Source organism: Abramis brama, assembly GCF_963993115.1.
Source record: "Abramis brama genome assembly, chromosome: 14".
Classification (NCBI taxonomy): Eukaryota; Metazoa; Chordata; class Actinopteri; order Cypriniformes; family Leuciscidae; genus Abramis; species Abramis brama.
The window spans coordinates 24,575,650-24,600,227 of NC_139976.1; the positions used below are offsets into that span (position 1 = coordinate 24,575,650).

Below are 24,578 nucleotides of genomic sequence, written 5' to 3' on the forward strand. Positions count from 1 at the left end.
CAGAGAGTGGAACCACTCTCGACACGACACTGGTAAGCTCAAGCCTGAGCTCACATCAGATAACCACAGTGCAGCCACGTCTGAGACAGCAGAGATCCTAAGGGTGCTGAAAGAGCTTCTTCACCAGACACGTCGCAAGAAAGACAAGAAGGACGAGCCAGACATCTTATGCCTAACCCAAAACTGAAAAGGGAGATGTAAGCCCACGGCTCAAGACATCACCAGCCAGCTTTCAAGAACACCTGTCAGCAGCAAAAGGGGGAGGACCCCTTCAGACAACCCATGCCACTAACCACGGCACGACCCCCCGAGAAATTGACAAGCTAGCTCGAAACATTCCTATGTTCGATCCAGATTCTGCAGAAGGTTGTGACATTCATGCTTATTTAAAAGACATTGACTTTCACTTGCAAACTGTCGCCAACGTGACAGCTTGGGACAATTTGTATCTGTTAAGAATAACGGCTAGCAGTGATGTTCGTAGCTTCCTAGACCGTCAAACTGAGGCTGTCAAAACGGACTTCCAACAATTACGGCAAGCTTTGATCCGTGAATTCTCTGATCCAGACTCCGATCAAGGTTTCATCGTTGCTGTAGACCTCAAGCAAGGTCGGCGTGAACACCCCCAGATCTACTACAACCGACTCCGACAAGCCTTCTTCGGAGCACGGAATGAGCCCGGGATGGAACAGGATGTTACCTTTAAAACTCTTTTCCTGCGGAATCTCCATCCAACCTTATCCCATCATATTGGGGTTTTGGCCGATGCACGGACCATGTCTACCCAACAGCTGCGTGACTTAGCCCATAAAGCTTACACCAAGCAAAAGACTATTTCTGAAAAGACTGTGAAAAACCCCACAATCTATTCTGTCTCTGAGCACTGTTCAGAACTGACTTTAGAGGGTGCCCCACAACACCACAGTCACAGACATTTTTACAGAGAGTCACGACCGTTCCAAACCAGCAGAGGGCAACACAATCGCGGTGGTGCTCGTCCAAAGCACCAGAGCGAGCGCTCTGAAAGATTCTGGGAAGCCGGCCGGCGACCCAAGAAGAACCGATCTCCACCGTCCAGGACAACAAGCCCCGACAGAGAGTGGAACCACTCTCGACACGACACTGGTAAGCTCAAGCCTGAGCTCACATCAGATAACCACAGTGCAGCCACGTCTGAGACAGCAGAGATCCTAAGGGTGCTGAAAGAGCTTCTTCACCAGACACGTCGCAAGAAAGACAAGAAGGACGAGCCAGACATCTTATGCCTAAGCATAAGAACTGAAACCAAACCGTCTGACCGCCATCTGACTGAGCCAAGCACCTCGAACACTGCTCATCATCCACAGACCACAGAGCTAACTGTCACATCACAAGGTGACAGCATCACCAAAGTTCCACAACTGACAGCTGCACACCCTGAACGAGACGGCACACTTCCTCACACCAGGTACCAAAATACAAAGGTACCAGGAAACGCTGTTCTGTCTAACTGCCTCCACAGCAAGCTACACGAGACCGGTCCTAACCACCCAACGACCGTTACGCCTGTCCCGATGCCAATGTTTTTGGGCAACCTGATCAAAAAGGGGGTGGCCCAAAAACTCTACCTGAACATCACGTTGGAAAAGGAAGTGAGCATGGAAGCCCTGATAGACACAGGATCAGACATTACGGTGATCTCAAATCAACTTTTCAAAAGACTCCAATTTGAAGCTAAGAGACAAGATCAAACTCTTACACCTCAAACTTGTGAACTGAACGTACAGTCATACAGTCAACATGACATCCGGCTCGAACAGGTAGCTCACATTCACCTGACAATTGGTCCTCTGAGTCTACTCCATCCAGTGTTCATCTCAAAAATGGACACTTTTCCGTTCCTCATCGGCAGAGACCTTCTAGATCTCTTTGAACCGTTACTGGACTTGAAACAGCTCAAGATCTGGGCTCAAGTACGAGAACTTCACTCCCTCCAGTCACAGCCAGACGGTCAGGTCACAAAGGTCACGGGAACTTCCGCAGAGCCAGACTTTCAGGTCACAGAGTTCACGGGAACTCCCACAGCCAGCCATGAAGACACAGACTCAGCACCAAGTCAAGGTTCAACTGTGCTACCCTGCACCTTACAGCTCACCAAAGACTTTGACACCTGCTGCCTCAAGGTCATGACTGACCGGCAGCGACATGACCTCACTCAAGCCATCGCCATGCCTGGCGCACTAAACAACAAGCTGTGGTCACTTTCAACCCACCCACCCACCCTAAAGAAAGTGAAGATTAAACACAGCATAAGAACTTTACAAGCTCAACTGCCTACCTCAGAGCCGCTTACGCTGGCTCCGCTGTTTGCAAAGACAACCATAACGGACATGCGGGCTTCTGACATCTACATAAAGACTTTAAATGCCCACCTCTCAAACCCCTCCAACCACCCTTGCATGCCATCTGACCTCACTGACAACCAGTGCCTCAGACCACTGCATGACACAACGCACATGCTGCGTGAACAGAAAAACATTCTGAGTTGTGCACCGATTGACATCACAATGCCAAGGCTTGTAATGCCACGGCGCACAAAGGGGGATAAACTGCTAATGTTCGTCTATAACGCATCATGGGCTGCACACAGCAGCACCAGAGACACCGACGAGACACTGAAGCAAGCGACAAGCCGACAGCAAGATGTGGCAAAACATGGGCCAAGGCGAACTAAACCCAGTCGCCGTCCACGAAGTAAAAAGACTGCCCTGTCCAATCAAAGACAACCCTTGCTGGCTTCTTCCTCCACTTTCTCTCTCTCTCTCCCTGTTGTCTGTACCAGGTTGCTGCTGTGGTTCGCCATGCTGTACTGTCAGCCAACCAGAGGACAGCTGCCACCGAGAGAACAACTGAGACTCCAGATCACCGACAGCAAGACCTACCCCCAGCAAGTGCATGTTCGACTCATCCAGGCCTGCCCGGTCTACAGAGCACACTACCCCAGCTCCGTAGCCCAGTACATCGGGACAAGTGCCCGACGGACAGAGGACTCCCTCTCTCATGCCGAGGCCAAGGTCGAACACATGTTCAACCAACTTGAAAAAGTGACTGTCGCACAATCTAAGCACCAACCACCACTCCAGACGGCTCCTGGGAGTGTTGCTCCGAGTCGTAGCTGCCACCAGAACTCTGTTTAACATTGGTACGTCCAGTGTAAATGCAGCGAACCAGACCGCAAACTCCATGAAGCCGCTGTTTACTGTCTTACAGAGTGACTTTGTCCAGACTCAGCTGGTTACAGCGCTAGCGACAGACATGCTGTGGGAGGTTAACTCTTCCAGTGACAGCCTAGCCACAGGCGTAATCCTACCGCACCTGATACCCTCAAGCCTCGTGCTAACTGTGCTGGCTTCCGCCGTCAACATGCCAGCTGACCCTCTACAAATACACCTGGCCTACTCTCTGGGTAGCGCCATCTCACTCTGCGTCGATCCCGAGCAGAGAGAAGTGGGCTTTCTCCTAAATCTGCCTATCATCGAGTCAAGCCAAGTCCACAGACTTACAGACATTGTCAAGGTCAGGTTTTGGAAAAACAACACCCACATCAAGATAAGCCCTCCAGACGTGGTGGCCTACCACGACAGCGACACACAACTGTACTCAGCTCCAAACCTGCACCTGTGTACTATGACCAAAGACATTCATTATCTCTGCCTTAGTAAACCCTTACTCAGAGACAACGCTGAAGAAATCTACAGGTTGCACCCCCTGGTCAGCAAAGTCACCAACACACAAGCGGAGATTGCAGGTGAAAGGTGGCGTGCTAACACACCTGTGCACACCGCCACTGTCACTCACGACCAGCATGACACAACCAGCCGTGTCAACATGCTCAACCAGAAAATGGGACTTCAAGTACCGAAAGGTGTCATCCTACACCTTGATGGCCTGACATGGTACCAGCTTCCGAGCAAAGAGTACCAGACAGCACTGAAACTCCCATCCTCCAAGAACTTCAACTTCACCTTAAATCCAGGACTGGAACTCTGGTTTGAGGAAAGGGGGTCCCAACTCATTGACCCTGCTCCTGTCAACACAGCCCTCCGAGCACTGTCTCGATGGCCCGTTCTGAACACTTCATCTGCGGTCCGAGCCTGGACTGCCGACGACATTGAGCTGTTTGTCTCTACGATTGAATCCCCGCTAAAGGGGGTGCCAAGTCAGAGACCACGCCGAACCTCATCGAGCTGAATCCTCAGCTCCAAGAAACACCTGCCTTCCTACTGTCATGATCCACCTGCTACACGACCATCATGATCCACCTGCTACACGGCCATCATGATTCACCTGCCATGTGACCATTGTGATGATTGTCGTCCGATGATGTCCACACAGGGACTTCATCAGACGAAAAGGGGGAATCTGTAGCAACATTGGCTATGAATCATGGCTCATTGAATCAGAACACAAACGCACATTCCTTCTTGCTGTCCCACTCTGAACCCCCGAAGGTAAATCAGTTGTGTTGGCTCCAGTTAGTCTGCAACAAATGGTCTTTAGAGACACTTTATTGCACCTTGGAGGATAACCAGTCAACATATTCCCTTAACTTTGCAAAGTTCTGCATTCCAAACCCCCTTCCCCTCTCTGGACCACAGAGAGATAACGAAACTTTCTATGTTACACACACACACACCTTTGGTATTAGAACTTAGGAATACCCCTTTTGATATATGTACAATTCCTGTATGCATGTTTTATTAAGTTGTTTGATCACATAATATGATTTTCTAGTGTCTACACAGAAGCTCATCAAGCTCCTCTGCTAGAGAGATAACGGAAAGTCAACATTCCGACGCACACACATACACAAACTTTGAATATTAAACTTATAATATAAGCATGTAATTTTTCATATACTCCTGAGTGTTTTCCTAGGTTATATTCACTTCGTTTATGACGTTTATTTGAATGAACAAACCTTAAATGTGTGTAATTATGCATATCTTATGTAACTTTGTGTATTCCTATAATCTTTCATATGACATGTTTTATATCATTTTAAATCTTGAGATTTAACGGAGTTGAATCTCGATAATAGATTGCAATGATATGATTTTTACTATACGAATCGTCTTACTAGAGTATAAAGGCTCAAATTCTGACAACACCATGACTCATTCGAGTGGGCGTTGCCCCAGAGACAAAGAACCTTTTCCCGCTTCAGATCTTTGGACGTTCATTGGTTGTTCGCACGAACAGAGGCGTCAACCCATATTCCCCATAAAGACCGACTCAGGAAATCTCCGACGAGCACTTTCACGAACCCGCTTCGTCAGCGAGAAGATCCATATGGCTCCCTTTTGGGAGCGTTCTCCGTTTATCTTTTTCTTTACGTCTTTTCTTTATTTTCGTCTTCGGACTCAACGAAGCAAACGCAGCAGGCAACTTCAACTCAAAGAGAAAGACTCTTTTGAAAATCCCACTACCGCGCTCACCGGAAGACACGAGAGCGCGAGCCCTGCTTTCTTAAAGAAACACACGCACGCTGCTCTTAGGACACACACACGAACTCGGCGTTCTTCAGCAACAAAGAGAACCATTTTGCAAGATAAGTTTATTGAACTTTTAATGTGATTTGATTCCTTGCTGTCTCTCAAAAGGTTACATTGCCTGTGATTTTGCCATGCAGAGATCATCTCGGTGATCTCTCTCATCCTGAACTTTAGTTTCACTTTCTCCCTTTCATCCTCTCCCTCTCTCATCTGTTATCCGTTTGGTCTTGTACTGTTTTCATCCGTATGTTTCTGTTGTAAATATATGTATTTACTCTGTGTATACTTGTAGTTTCGATGTAGTATTAGTCCAATTATTAAAAACCCATTATATCCTAGATTGTCTCTGTATAAGTGTTCATTTTACAAGTCAATGAAACGACGATCAAGCTACGCTTTACTAATGCGCTACTGTTAAGTAACCTACATTTTATAAGAACAAGAAAGTAATTTTCATGGCCAGAAAATATAGCTTTCTTCGAATTATAAGAAAGAGATAATTTTGTTGAGAAGTTGATGGAATTAATTTTACGACCAGTTTGCGGGACAAACAACTGTTTAATTAATACATTAATTTCCCTTAAAAATTATTCTGATTAATTGATCTGAAAGAGGGACCTTTTTGGTATATTAATGATTAAATTATAATTCATTGTAATTGAACATTGATGTATACGAATGGGTCTAAATTTCAGTTTCAATAATTTATTAATATTGTAAGAATATAGATGAATCAACCCGATTCATAATTTTGATTCCCTATAATCATTTGAGCTAAGTCGTATTCCTTACAATATTGAGCAAATAGTTCTATTTTCTAATACATTTGAAGAAAAGTTGTACTTTCACAATTGTTTAAAGGTGTATAAAACGTTGTATAAAGTTAAAATACACGTCTTTAGCGTTCATACATTTGTAAAATGTTAAAACATTAATGAAAAAGTTTAAATTGCATTATCTTAAAGCTATCAAAATGTATTAGTATTAAGACATTAAACAAATATTAAAACATATCAAACGCATAAACATATACGTACATTTAAAAAACTGACTTACGTTTTTACAATTCCGTTTGTTGAAAGAAGAACAAAGGTTATCCGACTTTGTGTAAAGTAATCTCCTGGGAGCTCAATGAAACACGGGAGAAAGGAGTCAAGACTGACAATAGCTACCGCAGCACAGGAGCCAGACCTAGGCTTCACCCCCTAGACTCCTCCCACACCAAGACCCTCCCACGTCAGGTGGTGAAGAGGCGTGGGAAAAGACGACAAACAGTTCCCACGCTTCGCACAGGACAGTAGGAGGGGGTCTTCATAACCCCGCCTACGATCTACAAACATTAAAACACACTCCTCTTGAAAGCTTACCTCATTCACGCATCATGTCTCAAGGAACTGACTCTTCTTCATCATCATTCCAACCCCTGACGGATACATACCAAATGGATTACCGGATGCAGCAAATGGATATCCGCAGAAAAGCATCGAATGGCTAAATAAATTTTGTACAGATTTCGGATATCACAATCTGGCGTTCCTCACAAGCTATGGAGTTGCAACACCTGCCGCAGTCGTCGTGACCCCAGACACAACTGTCGATGAGACGGACGGATGCCTCGGGCTCACAGGTCACCGGATTATCAAGGCTATTTTGGCTGTCATTTTGGAATTTTTGATCGACAAACGGATGAAAAATTCTTGTGACGGCTGTACTGTGGATCACCCATCGCAAACAAGACACAGCTGCTTGTTTGAACCTACTGCATATTATTTCTATGGATGTTTTGAAGAGATCAGACTGAAACTCCTCACACCTGAGTTGAAAAACATATTAACTCAGGCCTTGAGTCAGTACGGAGGCAGCCCGCATCTACAGAGGATCCAGGGAGCTGTTGAGGCAATTTTATTTGACCTCAGAGATGAGATGTACATAGTCGAACAATTATCTTTAATTCGTGAAAAATTGGTCGACGAATCATGCGAGGAAATAATTTACACGGCTGTGGATAAATGGAAACTCGCCGCATCTGAAAACCCTGAGGTTACCCAAGTGTGAAAATGGGAAACTGCTGCACCGTATGGATTACCAAATATTTCTTTAAATCACAGGTTAAATATGAAATATCAAACCTCCTGTACAAGATTATTGATGATAATCATGCAACAAATACTGACATGACTGTGGATGATACACGTTTAACGAAATTAATGATTCAAATGAACACCGTGCGGAAATTATCGAACGACTGGAATAATATGGTAAACATATCTTTCAGCCATAACTTCACAGCATGTACGACTGTCAAAAACATTCTCGATCTAATGCCTGAGCACCAGAACTCTCTTAGAATAGGAAATATTGTATGTCTTTGTATGTATGTAACTGATGTCTGCAAACTGTTAAGAAAAGAGCACCAGGATGTTTGTAAAATTATTGATTTACTGCTTGAACACATCCTGGAGAGAAATTTTGAAATGTGTCTAAAATTTATTTTGATGTTTGGATGATATATAATTCATCCATGTTTGCTTGTAACCCTGTACTTTTTTCTATTCTGAAATAAAACAAACATATATATATATAAAAATAAAAAATCCGTCATTGTTTGTTCATATATGCCTTGTATGCTTGTAAAATAAAAACGCAACAACATTGTAACTTGGCTCATTATTGTCTGAAAACTCACAGCGACGACATGTCTGAACTAATGAAAAAAATCTACTACGACCCAGCGAATTCTGGTGCTTTGGGGGGTAAAAACAGATTAAAACAGGCTGTGTTACAGGAATACGGTGTAAGATTATCTGATAAAGACGTGAGTGATTGGCTGTCCAGCCAAGACACATACACTCTCCATCGAACTGCACCAATAAATTATAAGCGGAACCGTGTAGTGGTGTATGGGAAAGATCACCAGTTCCAGGCAGATCTAGTTGATATGTCTGTATACTCAAAAGAGAACGACAATATCAAGTTTATAATTACCGTTACAGACGTTGAAAAATTGTTGAAAAATAAAACGGGGCCGGAAGTAGTTAAAGCTTTTTTGTCTATTTTGAGAGAAGGACGTGTACCTGTAAAGTTGCAGACAGATAAGGGTACAGAGTTTTTCAATAAGCATTTTCAACAGTTGACAAAAAAATATAACATACACCATTTTGCAACAGCAAGTGATTAAAAAGCGAGTGTAGTCGAAAGATTTAATAGAACTTTAAAAGGACGAATGTGGAGGTATTTAACAGCGGTGAATTCCAAACGCTACTGTGATATATTGCAAGATCTGACAGAGGCGTATAATTCTAGTTATCACAAATCCATTAAAATGCGACCGCTGGACGTGAATAAAGAAAATGAAACTGTGGTGTTTAATAATTTATACGGAAAAATGCGTAAAGAGACACCAGTCTTTAAATTTGCCGTAGGAGATATCGTCAGGGTATCTAAAGTCCGGAATATATTTGCCAAAGGCTATGAACAGAATTATACTGAAGAATACTTTACTATAAGTGCGTGTATACCCCGAAATCCAGTCGTATACAGGATACAGGACTATGATGGTGAATTAGTAGATGGTTGTTTTTATGAGCAAGAACTCCAAAAAATTATTGTGAGTGATGATAAATTGTTTAAGGTCGAAAATTTTTTGGATAAACAACGACGCGGAAAAGCCATGTACGTTCTGGTGAAATGGCTTGGATGGCCTTCAAAATTCAATAGTTGGATTCCTGAAAAACAGATGATTGATCTATAATCTCCCTTAAAACCGTAGCGAAAGCCACAGACGATGTCATTTATCCAAAAACATCTAACATGTCTGAGGAGGAGGGGTTCTACGTCACGCTCCCGTGCAATGCATCTGCAAATGTTTACCCCGAGAATCGCATATCTAATTACAGAACTAGATTGGCAAGAGCAATACATTTAAAAGGATTATGGGAAGTGGCGTTGGTTGAGTTTCACTTAAACTTGGCACACTTTCAACGAGGAAGACGCTGCTTTTATTATTGAATGCGAACAATGTTTGAACATCGATGAACGTAGCAAAGTGCGTGGGGATCTTAACATTCAAACTTTCCGGAAAGCCCTAAAAATATCTACGAATCATAATAATATAAAACATGGCTATTTTGAGGATATTTCAGTATTGCTCAAGGAAATAAACGCAACTCTTCCAACACGGGTGCAGCTAGGCTACGATCATATAAGGAATAAGATATTTCTGAAAGCAGCTCAGAGCGCATCGCTAACGTTTTACGGAAAGCTCGCCGTCATTCTAGGATTAAAACCAGGTGTTCCTATAGAAAATGTAAGCAGTACGGATGAACACGAAGACGTGAGCACATACGCACCATACCAGGCCGATATAAGTGGAGGATTTTACACTCTATTTGTATACATAGATATAATAGAATATCAAGCAGTCGGTGACGCGTATGTTCCATTATTAGAGACGATACATATTGAACCGACCACTAACAAAGCAGTCAGTGTCAGGTACGACAAGTCTCATTACGTTCGTCTTAATAAAAACAACATCTCAGACATTGGGATCGAAATTAAAGACGACCAGAATAAAGACGTGCGATTCACCTACGGAAAAGTTGTGACGAAGCTGCACTTTAGACCAGTGAGAAAACATTTGTTTTAAAAATGGCTTATCTCACACCGTACCAGGATGACCCCCACCGTTACATATCATATTATCAGGCCCAAACAGGACATGGGATGCCGGGCTATGCCGGAAGCGGTGTTATGTATGGTGCCGGTTTTGCATCAGGGATCGGGGGTCTATTTCGTGGATTATATCGTATGGCAATACCATTTCTTAGAAGGGGTTTCAGTATAGCAAAGCCACACATAAAAGCTGCGGCAAAAAATATAGTAAGTGATGTAGTTACCAGTGCCTTGTCAAAGTCATTTATTAATAATAATGATAACACTGAGGGACAGAGTGGTCACGGTCTTATGGTCATGCGTAGAGGGTTGAAGCCCCCTGGGACCCGTATGAGGAGGGGGCGTGGTCACGGTGTAAAGAAGAGTACACGCGTCACTAAGAAACGCCCAGTTGCAAAAAGCAGACGAAGAAGCCGGACGAAACGTGTAAAAAGATCTACAAGTTTGAAAAGACGAAGCAACTCTATCTTCTAAATCATGTCATTGATTCATGCAATGTCAGACGAATGTATTAAATCCGAACTGGATATTTTTACCCTTCCTTTAACTCAGACAGCTATTGAGAAAAACACTTATGTGGAAATCCCGCCTGTGTCAGCGATTAATGATGCTTCTCCGATTGAATTTTTCATAGCAGGGACTGGCGAGGACTACACTGATCTGAATAACACATTATTATATACTCGTGTGAAAATAACTCTGCCAAACGGAGATGACGCGCCGGAAGGAGCTCCCGTGGGGCTGATTAATTACCCGGCTTCGACGATCTTCTCGCAAGTGGATGTGTCTCTAGGAGATCGGCTAGTGTCACAATCGTCCAGCACGTATCCGTACAGGTGTATTTTGGAGATGCTCATTAATTATGGAAAAGACACCCTAGAGAATAACTTTTCAGCAGGATTGTTTTACAAAGATACAGCCGGCCATATGGACACCATGGATCCGGCAGGTGCGAATGCAGGACTGACAAAAAGAGCTGCGTTTACAGACGGGAGCAATGTTGTCGAGCTACTGGCTCCGATACACAGCGATATATTTTTTCAGCCGAAATTACTATTGAACGGTGTAGATATTCGTATTCGTTTAACTAGAGCAAAAGATGAATTCTGTCTTATGCGCGGGGACGCGATCGATTATAAACTAAAAATAATCTCCGCTTCTCTCTTTATCAAAAGAGTGTCTGTCTCCCCCTCGCTCCGTTTAGGACACGCCCAAGCACTACTGTCGGCCACAGCAAAGTACCCTTTCAACAGGGTATGCGTGAAAAACTTTTCTATACCAGCAGGTGCATGCGTCTCAAATCATGAAAATCTCTTCCTCGGGACTTTACCAAAATCCATCATTATAGCATTGACGGATAATGATGCTTTTACTGGCTCATACGAAAAAAACCCGTTTGCGTTCAAACATTTTAATCTTGAATATTTAAATCTCACCTCTGACGGCGCACACATCCCAAATCGTCCATTTCAGCCGCAATTTAATTTAGGAAATGCTGTAAGAGAATATTATCAGCTGGTTACCGCCACGGGGAGACATCTGAAGAACCAGTCTTTGGCCATAGACAGGGAGGATTTTCTCAACGGCTACACACTGTTTGCCTATAACCTTACTCCGGATGAAGAGTGTTCGCAGCATGTTTCGCTGATTAGATCAGGGAATATTAGGTTAGAAGCACGTTTTAGAGAGCCTCTACAAAACACAGTAAACATTTTAATTTATGCTACCTACGATTCTCTTCTTGAAATATCAAATCGGAGGCAGGTGTTGGCAGAACACTACTGAAGAGTTTGAAATGAACACTGTGGAGCTAACGGAAATTATGGATAACATCGCGTGTAATATACATTTTTTAGGAGTACTCCCTTCCGACCATCTCCCCAAAGAACCATTGATAGACGTCCCAGCTTTATTAATTTGTAATATGGATCGATCGGACGAACCGGGGCAACACTGGTTAGCCATATACATAGATCGAAACGGCCTCGTTGTTTTTTTGACAGCTTCGGGAATTCTCCGGATTCAGATTTTTTTCCTCCATCCATTCTCGAGTTTCTAAAAAACAATTCTACACAAGTTCATCATTCTACCAGACAAGTTCAAGATTTTACATCAGTCACCTGTGGCCAGCATTGTGTCTTTTTTCTGTATCATATTTCACGGGGTGTTGAGTATGAAGATATAATGAAATTTTACCATAACGATAATCTATTAAGAAATGATACTATGGTGTCTCTTTTTGTGAAAAAATTGAAACCCATGGTCTGTGTTAGTAAAAGATTTAAATGTATCCAGTGTGTACAGTCTGGTAAAATGTTCCAGTCTTATTAATTCCTGTGTAACTAATAAATAAAGAATATGTAATGAATAAACGACTCGTAAACAGATGAATAAATTTGTTTTCTTTTATTTGACATCAAAAACAATAACACATAAATGTTATAAACAACATGCTGTACAATAACATACGTAGTTTAAAAAACTAAAACACAGATACAAATTCTCACACATGATAATATTTTGTAAAAAAAACAACAACAAAAAAAAACACATAGCTATCCCATTACATATAATTGTTAAAAATCCATCCATTCTTTTTCATCTACACTGGGTGAGTTAAATACGTTTTCATCAGAGTCGTGTGTGTGTGTGTGTGTGTGTGCCGTTTTTTCAAAGACTTAGTAGGTACAGTACCAAAGTCATCCGCGTGTGTTTTTCTTTTAAACGATTCAATCATCCGTCTTACATTATGATTGGTTACAGTCGAATGAGGAATCTTTAATGCCACAAATGCATCCAGAAACTCATACCAGCCTACAGGGCGTCGGTTGTCTTGCATCGTCTGCGGAGAAGTTACACTCTTTACCAGATCAAATATATGGGACCCTGGAATGATTCTCCCTTTATAAACAAATTCTCCATCAACTGTCCATGAAGACACGTGTTTGGCTTTGGACATTTTATCCATAATATATTTTACATTTTTTAACCTTCTCTGAGGAATATTGTTTAAAACTTCTGAGACGATTGGGTCATCACTGACGTCATCATTCCTAACATCGGGGGTGTGGGAGGGGGGAGGTGTCTCGTGTTCCGGTAATGTAAGAGTTAGAGTGTTACTTTCCATATCACCGTGTTTTACCACACTTAAGAATCGTTGTAAAACATTAGTGTAGAGCTTGGATTTTTCGTAAGTGTTCAAATCATGCCTCTGCAGTATATCTCTAATAGATGAATCCAAGTCATTCTCCACAACCGTATGAATATTTTCACGAAGCGGTGCAGTCCTGCATTTTTCTCTTCAGATTCAGTTTCTAGTTATGAGACTGGTTATGAAAGGAAGCGCTACACTGAGAAGGGGAAGCAGAAATCCCCCTTTTTGATTAAACATACGTCTTTTTCTTGCGATATTTATCTTTTTATTAGCAACGTACTTTATCTCCTTTTTCCTTCTTTTTAAAGACCCGTGCTGTTTCACAGTTAGGGGGATCTTGCCATGAAGAATATTGAGAGCCACTTCACATAGAGCCAATATTAACTCATCGGGTGAAGATTGCAGAATAACACGTCGCTGCTTGGGTGAGCTCTTGTATAATAACTTTAAGAGGTAGAGATTTCTGGAAAGCCTCGTGCTCATTGTTACTTCTGGATGTACACCACCGGATAGTCTGACAGTAAATCCGTTCTGAGCCGGAATTTTTCAGGGGTCTGGGGTTTATAATCTATTAACAAGTAGCTGTAAGGGCGTTCAGTTGCATCCTGGTACGCTTCGATAAAAAACTTTGTATTCCCTGGGTACATCTGCCGTCCCAAAATACCAATCTGCTGCTTATCGCGAGGGTTTTTAAATATTATTAAATAATTTGTATTAAGACCTATTGTTCTGGTAGATTTACCCTGGAAAAACAGATTCTGTATTAATAGCAAACAGCTAATCTTATTGTGATGTATGTATTATGTAAAAATCTTCTCGACTTCACCGTTAGAAGCAGCTTGACTCATAACGTCGTCCAAGATAAGGAGCGATCTTTTATCAGGAGGGAATAATGAGTCATCATCCAATTTCTGTGGTATGCCTTCAATGAATTTAATATCAAAAGCATGTAACATTTGATCATACATTGGTTGCCAGGATGTATACACGTACACAAAGTTGTCAAACTTGACAGAACACATTTTGTCTGAATTATACATTAGAGTCTTCACAAAAAAAGTCTTCCCACTATTACTTGGACCGGCAACGACAGCCGAGAATGGGTGCTGCATTCTGCAGTCAAAAACATCTGTTTCACACATTTTCTAAATATTGTTAAAACCCGTAAGGTAAGGTAGTATAATCTGGTTGGAGTACTCGCTTATTGTACACAAGTCTGAAACTTTTCACGATTGATCTATTGTGCAATGTGAATCCCCTCTTATTACGTGTAATGGTCTCTGTGCGGGGAAACAGCTGCATCGTGTCACGTGATTCCACATACGCACGCACTAGCCCTATCAGACTATGCAATGTGACTATTTGTGCATTCTCTGCATTGAGTGTAATACCCTTCGCTTTGAGACACTTATAGCCTTTTGCTGTCTGATACCCATAAGATTTTGGTCCTGACGAGCAGAATTCTGTTATGAAATCATCTGGAACTAATTCGCTTGTGAGCTGTCCGAGATAAGAACCTGTTTCAGGCATCCAATCATCATTTTTTGATACAAAGATCACGCTGTCTGTATCGGCATAAATCACATGTTCGCCTAATTTGTCCAAAAGATTATACAGCTTGAGTCGCGCGTATGCAGTGGTGAAAGCACCAATAAAAACGTTAACGTCCCGTGTGGGGCACGGGTCACGTTCTGCATATGACCACTGAATCAAAGCCACTGAATCAGATACAAACGAAAAGTGTTTTATAATCCGTCCAGCACCACCAAAAAGACATTGTGTGAATTCTTCAGGCTCTGTCAAAAGCTCTGTGGTGGGCAAATGGGTATGCAATGAGAAACGGCCCCATAAAGTATTCAAAATTAGTTTACTTATGGATCTTTTTGCCGAATTATGCATTATTTTAGTGATGTCTAGCTGAACGCCTTGCTTGTCAAGATAATCGTCAATGTACGCTTGTTTATCACCCTCTGTCACTACATGCGAGGGAAAGCCAGATGCCTCATGTTTGAATTTTAGGAATGTTTTGACATAATCCACAAACAGACTGTCGGAGCTTTGTGGAAAATGCCACACCTCGTGAATTTTAACCACCTGATAACCGTGCTGAATAGCTCGATGTAATTCAACGCTGACCCACGTAGCTGTAATACATCTCTCAACCTCTGTGTGGCTGCATTGAGGGTCCTGAATCTGATTCTCTGCACAAGTCCTGCACAAAGGGAACATTAATTTACCTGAGCATCTGTAAGGTAGAACAGGGTGAAAGAGTTTACGCGGTGGTAGCACGGTCGCTTCGACGAGACCAAAATAATTCTCCACCGGTTCAAAATCCTTAAAAATTATTTTAGGATGACGGATAGGATACGTTTTACTTGACTGAACGAACGGGTATAGCGATGTGAAATTATAATAATCCACTCGTTCATCATCAGCTGTTTTGTGGTACAATTTATACGCGTTTGTGCGTCCACCAAATAATGCATCCCAAGGTCTCAGCCTCTCAGGTGCTTCGTAAGATGACATGAACCGAATGACATCAGGATCTGTTTGTTTAGCTAGATCCCATTCACACTCCCAAATTGAAATCACTCGTAAGGAATACACTTTACGAAGTGTTTCTATCTTTTCATCCGACTGCCTTCTGAGAGTACCAAAAGACACTTTTGATAAAGGCTGAATTTCTTCTGGCTTAAATCGACAATTGTGTCCATTAGGGATGCACCGATACCGATACCGGTATCTGGTATCGGCCTCGATACCACATTTTCTAAAGTACTCGTACTCGTTAAAAGTCCCTCGATACTGGGGACCGATACCACGGTCTGAGAAATGTCTATGTTTGAGCGGCGTGTAAGGGGTTAATCACAGGCGCCGAGTGCCCGCCTCCAGGCACGCCCCCGCAGCTCAGAGCGGGGAGAAGGCGAGGCGAGACGAAACATGTCAGCCGTGTGGAACTATTTCAAAGTGAATGAAGACGACAAAACAAAGGCGGACTGCAAATTGTGCTCAGCGAAATTGTCCAGAGGAGGCTCAAAAGGTAGCGCATTTAACACAAGTAATTTAATCAAGCACCTAAAATCCCAACATGACAACGAGTACAAAGAGTTTACCCACGCTTCTAAATCAACACAACCCACGCTGCAGCAAACTCTTTCAAGACAAGAGAAAATGTCCAGAGACAATCCACGTGCTGTGAAAATAACACAGGCAATTATCGAGTACATTGCATTGAGTGACCAGCCACTCTCGGAGGTAGAAAATGTGGGATTCCTGCGTCTCCTCCATGTTCTGGAGCCCAGATATGATGTCCCAAGCCGCCGCTACATGACTGACACGGAGCTGCCTAAACTACACGACTCCGTGAAAAAACATATCCACAGCCTACTGCAAGCCTCCTCTACGTTTAGTTTCACCACGGATATTTGGACAAGCAGTGTTAGCCCCGTGTCGCTAATTAGCCTAACCTCCCAGTGGATTGACGAGAGTTTCATGCCGCAACGAGCCATATTACATGCGAAACAATTCCGCGGCTCGCACACCAGCCAGGCTATAGCGCATGTGTTTGAGGAAATGCTCCAGACATGGGGTATACCTAAAACATCAGTACATGTTGTGCTTCGAGATAATGCCAAAAACATGATTAAAGCCATGAATGACGCAGGGCTCCCAAGTCTGCCGTGTGTCGCGCACACGCTCCAACTGGCTGTTCACGAGGGCTTATTAGCACAGAGGAGCATAGCAGATGCTATAGCAGTGGGGCGGAAAATAATTGGGCATTTTAAACATTCCGCCTTAGCCTACTCCCGCCTCGAGGACATTCAGGGACAGCTCAACCAGCCAATAAAGAGACTGCAGCAGGACGTACAGACGCGCTGGAACAGCACGTATTACATGCTCCAGTCCCTCATTGAGCAAAAGCGAGTGCTGGGGGTGTATGTGTCCGAGCATGAACTCCCTGACTATCTCACCGCTCACCAATGGGCTCTTATGGAGAAGACTGTTGCCATCCTTGCCCCCTTTGAGGAACTAACTAAAAAAGTGAGCAGCTACGACGCACTAGCCTCTGATGTCATCCCAGCTGTGACTGTGCTAGTGAGACTTCTAAACAGAGAAACAGACGAGGACCACGGCGTCAAGACAATGAAAGCAACCTTACTGGCAGCTGTCAAGAAGCGCTTCAGTGACGTCGAGACCAACCCACTGTACTTCATCTCCACCATACTTGACCCAAGGTAAAGTCTGTGTGCTATAGGTATTCAATGATAAACTACAGTACTAAATGTAAGATTAATTTCCATCTGAAATATTATATTATATTTTTGTAACTAAAATACACAAATACAAATGTATGCAATATATATAATATGAAATATATTTCCCTTATTACTACCAGAAAGCCAAATGGCTGGCATTTGTGACAGTGGTTTAGGGGAAACTAAAATCTGTCCTATTTTTCCACATATTAATACATTCATGAATTTTGTTCAGGTATAAAGATCGCTTCTTCTCCAACAATGCTCCGGAGGCCAAGCTGCACCTGAAGCAGGAGCTGCAGATGATGTCCAGAGCTGAGGCAGAGGGGAGTCGGGCAGAAGCTGCAGAACCTCCTGCTAAACTGTTCCTCAAGGCCCAGGCCAGCACTAGCAGCAGTCTGGACACTGTATTTGAAGAAATCGCTAAGGAGCAGCCCCAGGCAGCACAGCCGCTGGCAGCAGGTGCTGCCATTGAGCTCGACACATACCTCGGAGAGGCCCCAAGCCCTCGTGAAGACAGTCCTCTGAAGTACTGGGGTGTCAACAAAATCAGGTTCCCCACTTTGGCTAAAATGGCCCATAAATACCTCTCAGCCCCATGTAGCAGTGTGGAAAGTGAAAGGCTTTTTAGCTCAGTTTCACACATTATAGATGAAAACAGAAACAGGCTGACTGCTGATAATGCAGAAAAGCTACTTTTCTTAAAAAAAAACCTGCCACTCACTTTTTCTAAATAGGCTCCATTAAGTGAGTCGTCTTAGACTTGATGTTAATACCTACCTCAGTTGCACTGACTGCCACAGTTCTATGTTGGTGGATGTTGTTAGTTTATTCAAATATTGTGCACTAAATAGCAAAGATGTTTATTAATGCCCCTTGTGTCGTCCAAAGCGGCAGAGTTTACAACAAACTGAAAAAAATACTTGAGTTGCACTGTCACTGTTTACATTTTTTTTTATAATTATTTATTCTGTAATATGTTGCATACAACATGCTTTTCATTTTAAATAAATGTTCTTAATTCCAAACTAGTCCCTTGTTTTTTTGTTAAATTATATGACTAAAGCTGTTACCTGTAAATTTAAATCATGTTTTTTTTATTAAGTACTCGGTATCGGTATCGGCGAGTACTGAAATGCAAGTACTCGTACTCGTACTCGTTTTCCAAAAAAGTGGTATCGGTGCATCCCTAATGTCCATGGTAAAAACAACCCAAGAATTCCAAGGCTGTTTTTTCCCCATCACCAGACTCATAATACCCATCAACATGATAAGGTCCGAAGGCTTGCTCTCCGTGGTTTAAGGCATGCTGTGCATCAATGTTTTGGCTATTTTTAATATATTCGAGCCATTGAATGGATGCGTTTGAAAACGTTTTGTGTTGATTAACATACGCGTGACTATGTGTAAGTGGGTAGTTGACGTGACGTGGCTTTTTCACCGTCACAGAAGATAAAAAATAATTTATTTCACATTTTCATCATTTAGAATACTGTAAATGGTTAAACATTTTCTTGTTTTACAAGAATTTGTTGTTTAAATACCTGAGTTATTATTATTTTTTTTTTACAACTTTGAGCCAAATCTCAAAATCGTCCTATGGTGTGACGGTAGACAACATTATTTCATAAATATTGACTTTTATAAATAAAGAAAATAATGTTTAAACATCTTAATGAACACTCCTGGCATAATTGTGCAAGTGTCTATTTCACTAAGTGGCCATCACTTTTCCTATACATACATTTCTAAAAGTGTAGGAATTTAATAAAGTTTGTCACAGAAAAAAAATGTCCTTTGGTGTTATGCAATAACCTGATATTAAGTTGGGCAATATCATGGACAACTACATTTAGTTGAAAGACCCCATTCAAGGTCATGTGACTGAAGACCCCTATGAAGCCCATGAGCAGTGCACATGGTAAATATTTCTCTCAGAATTGTTCAAATATTTAACTATGTTTTCAGACCACTGAAGTTGTTAAGTTTTTTTGTCCTTTAGTGTGACACTCCTAAATTAAATTTTTTAATTAAAATTTGTATTTTTAACAGCAGGACTATGTAATATTATGCGAATGTATCATGCCAATTGCTAATAACAGTTCAGCTAGTATAAGCATGGTTATTAACTGCCACAACAGCTCAAATGTCCTTTGGTGTGACAGAAAAAGTCACAGGAAATGTCCTTTGGTGTGACACTTTGGCCTGTCACACCATAGGACACATATGTCACACCATAGGACAAGACCTCCTTAAGAAGCTTTTAAAACGAATATATAAAGTTTCAACAAAAAAACAAATGTCCTCCTTTACTATTGTTACAATAAACATTATATATTCTGACTCTTTTTATGCAATGACTATCTTTGTCCTTTAGTGTGACGTTTTGTCCTATGGTGTGACAAACATAAAACAACAGAAAAATATACTTATTTTAAAATATCTTTAAAAAAAAGAGTCAAGTTTGGCATTAGGGGAGTTACAATAATATCTCCTTTTAAATAGGTACAATTTCAAACAGTTTTGTAAGGTTGGCGAAACAGTTTTATTGACATTCGTAGGGAAAAGTTTATCAGGTCCATCTATCCATGGTGAAAATGATTCTAATTAGTACTTTCATGTAAAATAAATATCACTTTAAGAAAATAATGTTTTAATAATGTGAACAATTCTGTCTCAAGTATTTTTTTATGTTATTTAATATAATTTCTTAGTACTTTTTAAATGTCACACCATAGGACACATTTACAGTACTTTTTGAGTGAAAACGTGAAAAAAATATGTTGTAACCGCACTGGCATTAGTAGTACATTTAACATTTAGCTCAAATGATCTATAGGGAATTTTAATAATTAATCATGAATATGATTAATATTTTGCATATTACAGTTACATTAATTTATCGAAACTGAAACTAGATCGATATGTATATATGAATAACCAATCACAACGAATTATAATTCCTCATTCATATATCAATAATCTTATTTCAAATCGAAGTTATGGGATAACTTTCAGTGGAATTAATTTAGTTATCAAACAATCTGTTTGTCCAGCAAACATTAACGTAAGATTAACTTATCAAATCTCAAGTAAAATTATCCTTCTTACAAACGCAAGAAAGATTATTTTTCCTGGCCTTGGAAAAAACCCCAACTCGCTGTGTTTATAAAATTAGGTTACTTAAATCGTAACAAGATAAAGCATGTAGCTTAAGATCGAAACATCTTCATTGACTTTGTTAAATGAGCATTGAGACAATCAGGAATATATGGAATTTAATAATTGAACTAATGGATACATAACTACGATTCACACAGAGTAAATATGTATGTACAGAACACGTAAACAAATACAAGACTAAACGAATAACGAAAATGAGAGAGAGAGAGATCGGACAATGAGAGAGATGAGAGAAAGTGAAACTAACATGTGCGATCAAAGAAAGATCACAGTTAGGCAAAATCACAGACCAGGTAACCTTTGAGAGACAACAAGAAATCAGATTACATTAAAAGTTCAATAAACTTATCTCGCAAAATGGTTCTCTTTGTTGCTGAAGAACGCAGAGTCGTGCGTGCCTCGATAAGAGCAGCGTGCGTGTGTCTCTTTAAGAAAGCAGGGCTTGCTTCGGTGAGCGCGGCCGCGGGATGTTCAAGTCTCTTTAAAGTTGAGGTTGCCGGCTACGTTTGCTTCGCTGAACGTAGGGAGAGTCCGAAGACGAAAATAAAGAAAAGACTTAAAGAGAAATAAAAGAGAAAACGGAGAATGCTCCCAAAAAGGGAGCCATATGGATCTTCTCGCTGACGAAGAGGGTTCGTAAAAGTGCTCTCGGAGAGACTTCGGTGTCAGTCTCTTATGGAGAGGATGGGTTCAGGCAGTTGCCAGAGAAAGTTAGTGAACATTCTTAAACCAGAACATTTATGATTCAAGGCTACGCATTAGAAAGTCACACCTCTATTATAAAGCAAAAACTAATCACACATGCATAATGTAATTGTACATATATTAGAGGACATTCTATCCTAATTCAAACACACAGGGATGTTTGTGTGTGTGTGGGGGTGTGATGTCACGTAGCAGGAGAAAGTTTCGTTATCTCTTTGGTGCAGAGAGGAATGTTAGTTTCAGGTTCTGGAGTGTCTCTGAGGTGCAATTAGTGTCGTAAAAGTCCATTTGCTCCAGTCTCTCTGGATCCGGCGTATGATTTGTAATTGTGAAGGAATGTACCGAAAAGAACACAGAGAGTCCGAATTTGTTAATTCAGAACAAAACGAACGAATGATTCAAATAGCCCAGTCGCTACAATGTGAAGTCATTGACAAAATGAGTGACCACTACTATTTTCTGAAACTGCAGTTTTCATACTCCATAAATATATGTATTTTTTCTTAAAAAGTTATGTTTTCCAAAAAAAGTACTTTTTCTTGGCCATTTGTCAACTACCCACGTGCCACTGTATCTCGACTCAAAAAATTTGTTTTGAATACTTTCATGCATGTTCCTGCCAATGTCACAGATTTAAACGGATCAGTGTTTGTACATTCAAGGAATTCTTCACGATATTTTATACACGCCTGTCGTAAGATAACCACGTCATTCCGACAGTAAAAAGCTAGCTCCTTTTTAAAGTCAAAGACACTGCCTGACACACCTGTGTACCATGTATCGAATCTGATACGCTCGGTTTCACTCATTGTCTCATAACCGTAAAACTCTTTTGCCGGATAGGGACCCACATAATTTGCATTCTCCAATCTGTTGAAATGATGGGGGAAAAATCCCTTTTCGCTCACGCTTAGGTTTAACGCTGCCGGTACCTTGCCTAGTGAAAAAGGGATAAATTGATAACTGTCTATAAATCGCTGTCTAAACGCTGTGTCATACATATGTAATATTCTACATCCCTGCATAATAATCTTTGGACTTATTCCTTCGCTGGTAAGATACTCTAACAGGATGTAGGAATCAAATCCCGATGCGTTGTGAGCTACAAATGTGTAATCACTGTATTTTGGGCGTCTGAAGTGTTTAATCAGACGTGCCACACAATCTGTCCCCCCAGCTTCAAACGTCTCACCTGTCTGTGTCATTGCACATACAAAATTAGCCACATGTTTATCATTCTGATACATTGTCTCAAAGTCATAATAGATGTATTTTTCATCATTTGTTTCAGACTTTAGAGGTTGGATGTAGCATTCGTGACTACCTTCACTTGTCAAAATCTCGTTGCAATGTACACAGCACTCTGGAGAGCACTTGTGCGGTTTGATTTTATCAGCAGATCTTGCAACCCTTAATAATCGTTGGCATTTAGTGCAGTATTTTAAAGTGTCACACTGCGATTTCTCAGTAGATGTACACTCTTGTTTATGTGTTTCGTAGCAGAAGCTGTTTCTGCAGTATCTGAGACAGTCTGGACATTGTCTACCGGACGTTGGGTGTGTACGGCATTCGGAGGTGTTACAGATATTACAAACATATTTGCATTTGTGTGTCCTTCTGTCGTTATGACCCTTGAGACAAAATTCGCACACATAACTCGTGCCTATGAAGGCTTTCAAGTTTTTTATTAGGTGATAATGATTCTCGTGGTTATAGAGATGCAGTTTTTGAATGTAATTCGTCACTGTTTTTAAACGCCTGTAGCTTTCCTGAGCAGTCCCTATGAAAGATAACTATTTTTAAATTTAATTTTCTTTCGAAAATGTTCAGATCATGAAACCCTATTTTATCATAGAGTGTAAAACCACATCCTGTATGGATATCTTTAGCAAGTTTTTGTAACTGCTGATCTGTGAATTCAGGGTTCAAAAAATAGGCAAGACAATAACTAAAGCACATGTTATCGTTCAGATTCATCGGAGAAAATAAATTCATTTTATTTCGCTTGATAGTATCACTTATGGCAATATCTGTGATTCTCCTACGTGCACCTGCTTGTCTGTCCATAGCTACCGAAACTCTTAGAGATAAAGAGTTGTCTGTTGACACATCTCTGTTGCTTTGTGCAGCACGTTCAATTTGATCAATGAATAATGATGCATCGTGGTTGCTTTCTGGGGTTAATACTGTATTTATAGATGTGGGTAAGCTAGAACCAGTTAGTGCTATATTTATATAGCCCGTATCGCCTGCCGTCAGTTGAGAAAAATGCACAATCTCATTTAAAATATTGTGTAGATGAATATTAAAATCTGCCAAGTCGTTTGTATCTATTTCACGGAGATTCAATGTCCTATGGATTTCTAGTCCGTTGAAACGCGGTCGAGGAGTTATTACAAAGTCGCCTACACGCCCTCCTTCAGTCGTCAACGTATGAATTTCGTCCCGACTAAGACCCATATTAGGGAGTTGGTGATTATAATTCGTAAACCCATTACCGGACTGTACGTTTTCATCATCATCACCTTCAGGTGTTTCTAACCACGCTCATTGTTCGGCTATAATATTTTGTAATCTTTCGGATGTGGATAGTTCATTTGTGTTTAGCATCCCAAGTTGTTCACGTATTAAAAGACGCAATTGTTCATTAGTACTCTGACGCCTTGATCTTATGTGCTCTACGTCTTCATCTGAGTCTGACTGTATATCAGTGTAACATCTTTTAGATGACATTTTGTGGTTTTTATTTTTTTATTTTTTATTTAAAAATGTGTTACTAGTAAACTACAAACGAATACTCCAACACCACTACCATTCATAGACAATATTAATGACGGCTAATGACTAGGATAACAACAACAATCCTTAGCAGTAATAAAAATAACAATAACAGTCAAATGAATAAAAAATTATAACAATCAAATGAATAAAAAAGAAATCAGTCACCAAATATGAAAACTAGAGATTGTAAGCTTTCAAATGATATATAGTTTAGGTTTAGTATAGGGTATTAGGCTGCTGTCTTAAATATGCATTGGATTTGGGGGCCCTCCGGCGGGCCGGTGACACTTA

At 41.1% G+C, this 24,578-nt stretch overlaps 1 protein-coding gene across 1 annotated transcript; it reads left to right on the forward strand.

The window, feature by feature from the left end:
* Positions 1-12,613: 12,613 nt before the first annotated feature.
* LOC311096494 (zinc finger BED domain-containing protein 4-like) lies at positions 12,614-20,056 on the forward strand. The gene is made up of 2 exons (XM_084135685.1): positions 12,614-17,597; positions 17,854-20,056. Exons 1-2 carry the CDS (start codon positions 16,303-16,305, stop codon positions 18,353-18,355), a joined length of 1,797 nt encoding a protein of 598 aa, XP_083991811.1. The 5' UTR covers positions 12,614-16,302; the 3' UTR covers positions 18,356-20,056.
* The last annotated feature ends 4,522 nt before the right edge of the window (positions 20,057-24,578 follow it).

Bases quoted from the DNA above. Each gene is read 5' to 3' on its own strand.
- LOC311096494 (XM_084135685.1), top strand. From the start codon at position 16,303: ATGTCAGCCGTGTGGAACTATTTCAAAGTGAATGAAGACGACAAAACA. The intron at 17,598-17,853 runs GTAAAGTCTGTG...AATTTTGTTCAG, and splicing joins TCCACCATACTTGACCCAAG to GTATAAAGATCGCTTCTTCT.